The sequence below is a fragment of the Oncorhynchus kisutch genome, linkage group LG3, assembly GCF_002021735.2.
Source record: "Oncorhynchus kisutch isolate 150728-3 linkage group LG3, Okis_V2, whole genome shotgun sequence".
NCBI lineage: Eukaryota > Metazoa > Chordata > Actinopteri > Salmoniformes > Salmonidae > Oncorhynchus > Oncorhynchus kisutch.
The window spans coordinates 46,055,672-46,065,255 of NC_034176.2; the positions used below are offsets into that span (position 1 = coordinate 46,055,672).

Below are 9,584 nucleotides of genomic sequence, written 5' to 3' on the forward strand. Positions count from 1 at the left end.
CGATGATTGACTATGAAGACATCTGAAATAATGTGCCAACTGTTTAAGATAAGAGATGAGGAAGAGAGAGGGAAGGGAAGAGAATGAGAGAGGAGAAAGGGGGAAGGAGAGAGAGAGTGAGGGGTAAGATAAGAGAGAATGTAAGGAAGATAAAGAGTGAAAAGGAAGGAAATAAAGAGAGGCTCTGAGAAAGCAGATGAGTCACACCCACGCAACAACTTCCTTAAACCATAGGCTTAACAGTCAACAGATCTTCACAACAACCTCCACAGCTTTCCAACAATGTGACATCACCAGGCAGTAAATTAGTTAATAGACCAATAAGAAAGAGCATAAATTATAAACATGCTGTTTTCCATGCCATTTACAACAGAGCAGGACAGGAAGTTAGCCTATAACCTGGATATTGACCACTGACCAGACTTTTTCAGTGATTCATGTAGGCCTACACTCTTCAGAAAAAATGGTTCTGGATAGCATCTTTTTTTCTAACAAATAGTTTTCAGTTTTCCACTCCCCACTCAGACCAATTCTAGACAGTCCTAGCAAAATGATTGCTTAAGAAAAGCTATTTGCTAAGAAGTTATTTTAGTTTCTTTTTGACTATTTTAATTGGAAACAATCACAGTAAGGTACTTACTTGTTACCCTGAAATTATTTGATATTTTAAAAAACAGCTGCATTGGACCTTTAAACAGAAGGATTTTAACGGCATTTTGTATTATGCTAATTAGATGTTTGCACAGGCATGGACATCGACTCAAGGACCAGACATAATGTCTAAAGGGTAAGGCTACATTTCTAATTTCATAGACAATGAACAACATTAGGCTGGGTTATCATGAAGCAATGTCACGCATGCACACATATACACAACTGCCCAAGCACAGTGTAGGGTGGCCATATATCTGCCAGCACAGATAGACAGGGCTCAGGATCCCAATGACAATCTATAGACAGTTGACAACTGGCGTGGAGACACAGCAGCTGTGTGAAGAGACTAGGGATATATTTAATGATGCAATGAATCTACAGGTAGCCTAGTGGTTAAGAATGTTGGGCCAGTAACTGAAAGGTCACTGGTTCTAATCCCTGAACTGACTAGGTGAAAGATCTGTTGATGTGCCTTTGAGCAAGGCACTTAACCTTAATTACTCTTGAAAATTGCTGGATAAGAGTGTCTGCTAAATGACTAAAATGTACATTAAATCAGTGACTGATACATTGAGGAATAATAGAGACTTTAGCCATATATTTATGATTATTTGTTACTTTATTTAACTAGGCAAGTCAGTTAAGAAAAAAATATTATTTACAATGACAGTCTACGCCGGCTAAACCCGGACGACACTCCGCGCCGCCCTATGGGACTCCCAGTCACAATCATGTGATGCAGCCTGGATAAAGAAAAGGTTTGTGATATTATCTCTCTATGACGAGGAAATTATGATACATACACACCATGGAGTATCCTTTAGGGTGAGGAATACACACACTTCATGAGAAATCGATGAGTAATGTTGTACTACATCACAGAGCACAAATGATAAACATGTTGTTTTTTCATGCCATTACAACAGGAAGCTAGTCTATAACCTGGACATTGACCACTGACCAGACTTTTTCAGTGATTCATGTAGGCCTACACTCTTAAAAAAGAACCTTTTTTTTCTAAGGAAGTATTTTACCCAGGACCATCTACACCACCATCTACATCATGGTTTCCCAAACTTTTTTGCTCCGCGACCCCATTTTGAAATCAAACATTTTTTGCAACGCCACCATGTAAAAAATTGATGTAATCAACGGCCAATGTAGACTTTCTTAATTGGGGCTATGACAATCTTTTACAAATCAGTCTGACTACTTACATCTGAAGGAAGTATAGTTTGAAGTGACTGAAATGCATCAGGAAGGTTGGGAAGTTCAGAAGATCATCAGGCAATCATTTTGTAAGAACTTCATCATAAACAGGTTACCATCCAACCCTTTTATGCGAGTAAAGTGGAGGTCGGATAAAAAATGTCATGACAGGCCTGATGGAAACAGAAAATGTTTCAGGTAAAGTTTCCAAATGTCTACAAAAACAAAATACACTGGACCAGGTGGGATTATTTTGTGTCAGTAAAATGAAATATGAGAGAAATGTCACTGGAAACGCTTATATACGCACACGTGTATATAATAACCATCATATCGAAGTAAACTTGTCACGCGATGACATGTTGTGTGGTCCTCCCACTAAAACTCCTTGGGAAAGCGTGCAGTTTATTAGGCTACAGATGATTTAAGTTATGATGAACTTCACAGGGTGTTGAAATTGCAAGGTAAATATCTAGTCTTATTTTTGTGATATGATCATCGATGTTTGGCTGCTGTTTGACAAGTAAAAATCATTTAGTATTTTTGTCCATAATAATCTCTTCATTGTCTGCATACTTGAGCTCTAGCTCATTGCCAATACCAGAGTGGGCACACACAACATAATGCAACATTTTGGGTGAGAAACCCATCAGTAAAATGCAATGGAAACCCATTTACCTTAAAATGTTTATTTGGTAGAGTATGTCATCATGCAAAGCCTTTTATCTCCATCAATTTGATGGAAACATCTCTGGTGGGAAAATGCTCATATTGTTTTTATGCAGATTTTAGAATATTCGCATGAAAGTCTGTAGGCAATTGGATGGAAACCTAGCTATTGATGATGTCATTTTTCACCCAGTCTGATTTAGTGCCTGGTCCACACCGTTCTGAGACTTGTGGGCATTGTAATTGGAAACGGTCGTGTCCTTCAAGTGATGGGGTCATAATATTTCATAGCTTAAACCTTTCAAAAGATAGAGCAACATTTGGAGTAAGAAAACAGAAACAGCTGTGTTTATTACAACTGCAACTAGTGGCTACCGGAAGTTACTGACACTACCTGTCAAACCTTGACCTGTTTCACCTGTCTTTGTGCTTGTCTCCACCCCCCTCCAGGTGTCTCGGTGTCGGCGAACCATATCACATTTTGCAGCGTACAGTAGGTTATACCTCTAGTTTACAAGTCCATTCGCACATTGTTCATGCCTATGACATGTGGGAATGATCAATAATGGTGCAATAGCCTACAGTTTTCTTGATATTTTGTTTGAATTATTGCACCATCCCGGATTATGTTGTGTATTGTTGATTAAATCAATATTTTTAAACCAAAGAGTATTGTCTACCAGGGTGAGTGTGTCTAAAGTCGAGGGATCATGCAGTGAGAGAATGGCACCGTCACTGGCTTCATCAATAAGTGCATCTGTCAAGGATTTCCTCCTCCTCTTCCGAAGAGGAGAGGCGAGAAGGATCAGAGGGCCAATATGCGGCGTGGTAAGTGTCCATGGTTCTTTTAATATGCAAACTTACACATGAACAACTGATACAACAAAACAAGAAACATGTGAAACCCTAAACAGCCCTGTCTGGTGCAAACACAGAGACAGGAACAATCACCCACAAACACAGTGAAACCCAGGCTACCTAAGTATGATTCTCAATCAGAGACAACTAATGACACCTGCCTCTGATTGAGAACCATACTAGGCCGAAACATAGAAATACCCAAATTATAGAAAAACAAACATAGACTGCCCACCCAACTCACGCCCTGACCATACTAAATAAATACAAAACAAAGGAAATAAAGGTCAGAACGTGACAGCGTCGATGAAGTCGTCCCCACAGTGACCGTACGTATATACCCCAACCAGAAGCCATGGATTACAGGCAACATCCGTACTGAGCTAAAGGGTAGAGCTGCCGCTTTCAAGGAGTGGGACTCTAACCCGGAAGATTATAAGAAATCATCCTATGCCCTCAGAGGAACCATCAAACAGGCAAAGCATCAATACAGGGCTAAGATTGAATCATACTACACCGGCTCCGATTCTTGTTGGATGTAGCAGGGCTTGCAAACTATTACAGACTACAAAGGGAAGCAAAGCCGGAAGCTGTCCAGTGACACGAGTCTACCAGATGAGCTAAATTACTTCTGTGCTTGCTTCGAGGCAAGTAACACTGAAGCATGAATGAGAGCATCAGCTGTGTGATCACTCTCTCCATAGCCGATGTGAGTAAGACCTTTAAACAGGTCAACATTCACAAGGACGCAAGGCCAGACGGATTACCAGGACGTGTACTCCGAGAATGCGCTGACCAACTGGCAAGAGTCTTCACTGACATTTTCAACCTGTGACTGAGTCTGTAATACCAACATGTTTCAAGCAGACCACCATTGTCCCTGTGCCTTAGAACACGAAGGTAACCTGCCTAAATGACTACCGACATGTAGAACTCACGTCTGTAGCCATGAGGTGCTTTGAAAGGATGATCATGGCTCACATCAACACCATTATCCCAGAAACCCTAGACCCACTCCAATCTGCATTACTGCCCCAAAAGATCCGCTGATGATGCAATATCTGTTGTACTCAACACTGCCCTTTCCCACCTGGACAAAAGGAACACCTATGTGAGAATGATATTCATTGACTACAGCTCAGCGTTCAACACCAAAGCATCCTCAAAGCTCATCACTAAGCTAAGGACCCTGGGATGAAACACCTCCCTCTGCAACTGGATCCTGGACTTCCTGACCGGCCGCCCCCAGGTGGTAAGAGTAGGTAACAACACATCCGCTACGCTGATCCTCAACACGGGGGCCCCTCAGGGGTACGTGCTCAGTCCCCTCCTGTACTCCATGTTCACTTATGACTGCATGGCCATGCACGACTCCAACACCATCATTAAGTTTGCAGATGACACAACAGCCGTTGGTGAGACAACCATCAATGATGAGACAGCCTCTAGGGAGGAGGTCAGAGACCTGGCCGTGTGGTGCCAGGACAACAACCTCTCCCTCAACGTGATCAAGACAAAGGAGATGATTGTGAACTACAGGAAAAAGAGGACCGAGCACACCCCCATTCTCATTGACGGGGCTGCAGTGGAGCAGGTTGAGAGCTTCAAGTTCCTTGGTGTCCACATCACCAACAAACTATCATTGTCCAAACACACTAAGATAGTCATGAAGAGTGCACCGCAAAGCCTATTTCCCCTCAGGAGACTGAAAAGATTTGGCATGGGTCCTCAGATCCTCAAAAGGTTCTACAGCTGCACCATCGAGAGCATCCTGGCTGGTTGCATCACTACCTGGTATGGCAACTGCTCGGCCTCCAACTGTAAGGCACTACAGAGGGTAGTGTATATAGCCCAGTACATCACTGGAGCCAAGCTTCCTGCCATCCAGGACCTCCTTACCAGGCAGGGTCAGAGGAAGGCCCTAAAAATGGCCAAAGTCTCCAGCCACCCTAGTCATGGACTGTTCTCTCTGCTACTGCATGGCAAGCACCACCGGTGCGCCAAGTCTATGTCCAAGAGGCTTCTTAACAGCTTCTACAAACAGCCATAAGACTCCTGAACATCAAAAGGCTACCCAGACCCCTCTTTTAAGCTGCTGCTACTCTCTGTTTATTATCTATGCATAGTCATTTTAACTCTACCTACATGTACATATTACATCAGTTACCTTGACTAACCGGTGCCCCCACACATTGACTCTGTACCGGTACCCCCTGTATATAGCCTCGTTATTGTTATTTTACTGCTGCTATTTAATTATTTGTAACTTTTATTTTCTATTTTTTACTTATCTATTTTTTTCTGAATGTTTTTTTCCTAAAAACATCTTAAAGCATTGTTGTTTAAGGGCTTGTAAGTAAGCATTTCACTGTAACATTTGATTTGAATCTGCCAACCTTTGTAGGACTATGTTGTTCAAGGTTGAGTGAGATGGTGAGAGTAGAATGAGAATTACAAGGCTGCTGGGGTTCGAATTCTAAATGAATGGAAACATAAACATAGATAAGGTATATGATACGTTTCGACAGTGTGAGAGATCGGCTGGGGTAAACCAGGAACAGAGCAGGAAGCATACTCCAGGCAAGAGATACTGAAAACATAAAACAAGCCCACAGAAAAAAATCAATAACTACAGCTGCTCTCCAACAACCACTTAAACGTGGCTGAAACTGAGTGAGAGAAAAACATGTTTGTATTTGTGCACAAGTGTCTCTGTCATTTGTCAAGTGATCATTTGTCAGGTGAGGGTGAGGTGTGCCACAGTGACCTCTCACACACACACACACACACACACACGAGTTGAATCCTATCACCTCACCTTACATACACACTTCCATCGTAAGAGCCCCCATCAGCTTGTTGAAAATAACTTGTTTACTGACAAGGTAAACAAACAAATCAATGTGAAACAAAACCACCTTCATTACATCACCCTCACTACTTTCCCTCCCTGTGACCCTGACTGCGTCCCAAATGACCCCTATGGGCCCTGGTCGAAAGTAGTGCACAGGGAATAGGGTGTCTTTTGGGATTCAGCCCCCGTGTATCCAAACAAACCTTTCTTGAACTCCTCCAACATGGAATCCAGCTTGGTGTCATGGAACACGAAGTGGACTGTGTGGTTGTAGAACTTGGTGATAGTCTTCAGCGTCGTACAGTCATCCGGGTCAACGAAAGCCAGGTCCTTGACAAACATGATATCCACAATGTTCGACCGCTCGTGCTCGAACACCGGTATGCGTGTGTACCCGCTCTCCATGATCTCTGACATGGTGTTGAAGTCTAGCACAGCGTCGCTGTGGATCATGAAGGAGTTACTGATCGGTGTCATGACATCTTGAACGGTTTTGGTCCTGAGCTCGAGCGCACCTTGGATCATGTTTAGCTCCTCTTTGACCAGGTCATTGTATGGTTCTGTCACCCTCAACATCTCCACTAGCTTCTCCCGGTTGTACACAGTACCAATCTCCTGGCCCAGGACACAGTCCAGGAGTTTACTGATAGGCCATGACAGGGGGAAGGTGACCAACATGAAGAACTTGGTCACCATGATAGTGTTGGCTCCTACAGCCAACCCGTGGCGAGAGCACAGAGCCTGGGGCACAATCTCCCCAAATATGACAATACTTATAGTGGAGGCGACCACAGCACCCAGGCCTGACCCTATCAAGTCATCCAGAAGGATAGTGAGAGTTGTGTTGACAAGCACATTACCCAGGAGCAACGAGCATAGCAGATAGTTCCCTTTCCTCCGAATGGGATCAATCTTGCTGGCGTACCTCTTCTCCTTCTCGGTACCACAGCTCTGGACTATCCGGAGCTCCATAGGATCCAGGGCCATGAGTCCCAGGTTGAGCCCGCTGAACATACCTGACAGTACCAGCAGGCAGCAGATGAGGATGCACTGGAACCACATAGGAAGCATGGACTTCTTCTCCTCCACCACCCGCAGCCTTCCGTCATCCTCACCCAACAGGTACCACTTGCCATCCTGGCTTTCCTGGACACACAGCCCATACTCCTTCTGGAGCTCGCTCTTCCTGAGAGGCTTGATTTTCAAACTCAGAACCCCCCAGGTTCGGAGGTGGCTCACGTTCATGCCACCCCTGATAACAATATCTTTGCTATAGTCTGCACAAGTCCTGTTAAAAGGAGTATTGTTGCTGGTAACATCACCTTCCTCATGTTCATGGTCGGTGAATCTGATCTGTGATGAGGTGTCAGGAAGAATCTGTAGCCCGTAGAACCTCAGGAAGATGTTGCTCTCTTCTGTTACCTGAATCACCCCGTCATTGGTGGTCGTGGCCGGCTTGTCACTCCTCTCCAGCCGCATGCCGAAGATCCGGGTGGGACTACCAGTCTCCGGGACTCCCGTCTCGGCTCCTGTGCCTGCCATCCACCATATGAAAGCTATTAAAGTTAGTGTAGATCCCTGCCAGACACTCCAGTCTGTTGCCATGTTTATTTCCCTTTGTGCTAACTGGGAGCTGAGATCACCTACTCATTCTGCACAGCCTGCCCGTCATTAACATAATGCTACTGTGCCTCCAATCCGCATCAGAGACATCACATAATGAATATGAGCGAGCCCCTCTGCTCGTTTTTTTTTTTTTTCGACAATCAGCAGTTGAAACAATAACAAAGACTTTTCCCCGCCCCTGTTTCAGTAAAAAGCTGAGGGATGGGGCTGTAGAAGTATACCCACTTTCAAATCCATAGACAGAGATATGGATGCAAGGACTGACCATCGATGATATCAAAACTATGGCTTAAACCATGTTTTGAGGCTATATAGCCTAAAAATGTAAGTCTAAAAATGAATGCAGCACTGGACACGCACTGGTTGAATCATGTTTCCACATAATTTCAATGAAATTACCACAATGATATTTAACCAATGTGGAATAGACGTCTGTGCCCAGAGAGGCATATAGCCCCTTCATGGTGGGATGCTAGAATTTATTTGTATTTTTAAATGGACTACAGGGTATCAAAAAACATTTTTGGCATGGTTTGTTTGTTGTTGTTTTTTTTATCACACACTGTATACTTTTAGTCTGCACATGCTCCTATGCAGCCCATGGCACCCCACCTGGTTGGTAAACAGTACAGTACACCGGCTGTCTGATTGGACAGCCATTGAGAGAATTTCAGTACTGGGGTATAAAATGTATTTCAAACTGAGTGCGCCCTAACCTGCAATATATTTTGAAACACTTGAAAATAGGCTTGTTTTTACCGACCTGTGGGGGCTCATATTGATAGGACAGCTAGTACCTGTACTACATTGTCAATGTAGATACCCATCTTGTTATGAGGGACTGGAAGCAGGGCATTGTATGGCCTAGTATGTGCCTGGTGCTTCTGGCATCTGCCACTGTTACCTAGATCATGACCTGCTTTGGTGGCCAACACTGTACACAAATGGGATTTCTTGGAAATTAGCTTTCATGGAGTCTTCAGCCAGCTGCCATAATGCAGGAGTCAGGACAAAATAGATGCTAGAAGAGATCCTGGCCCCTGTATGCGTTAGAAGAAAATAATTAGATTGGGATCTACTCAATTTGAACCTTTTACAACTCCCCTATTTCCATCCTGTGTGTGAAGTATTGTGGCTCACGTCTCAGTGTTAGTTCGCCCCCTTGTGTACAAACCACAGAAAGACACCACAGGTTCTCTTGGCCAGAGTTGGGGTCCATTCCTGTATTGTCAGTTGAATGTAATTTCTCCATAGGAGTGCTATTTAATTCTGAATGGACTAGTTTATTTTACTTTGAACATTCACACCATTACCAAATGATAAAATACAGACAGTGTAAGCTTAGAATTGTTACAGCAGATACATACGTGGAGGTGATGACCATACTATGTGTATTTTTTTTTATTTTTAATTTTACCTTTATTTTACTAGGCAAGTCAGTTAAGAACAAATTCTTATTTTCAATGACGGCCTAGGAACAGTGGGTTAACTGCCTGTTCAGGGGCAGAACGACAGATTTGTACATTGTCAGCTCGGGGATTCGAACTTGCAACCTTTCGGTTACTAGTCAAAAGCTCTTACCACTAGGCTACCTTGTTCACTGTATTGGAAAACAAACTTTTAAAACTTTTTTTAAAAACTTTCCGTGACCAAACATTTGCTCACTTAATTTATAGTCTGTAAATGTTAGGATGTCTTACCACCTGTAAGGGAT

General features: G+C 43.4%; 1 protein-coding gene across 1 annotated transcript in view; it reads right to left on the reverse strand.

Moving 5' to 3' along the window:
• Window positions 1–7,760, reverse strand: part of LOC109874096 (metal transporter CNNM4-like) — a 44,331-nt gene extending 36,571 nt beyond the window's left edge. Inside the window, exon 1 of the mRNA XM_020465870.2 lies at window positions 6,448–7,760. Within this exon, the coding sequence (XP_020321459.1) occupies window positions 6,448–7,723 (1,276 nt within the window). The 5' untranslated portion in view covers window positions 7,724–7,760. The remainder of the gene's footprint in view (window positions 1–6,447) is intronic.
• Between the last annotated feature and the right edge of the window lie 1,824 nt (window positions 7,761–9,584).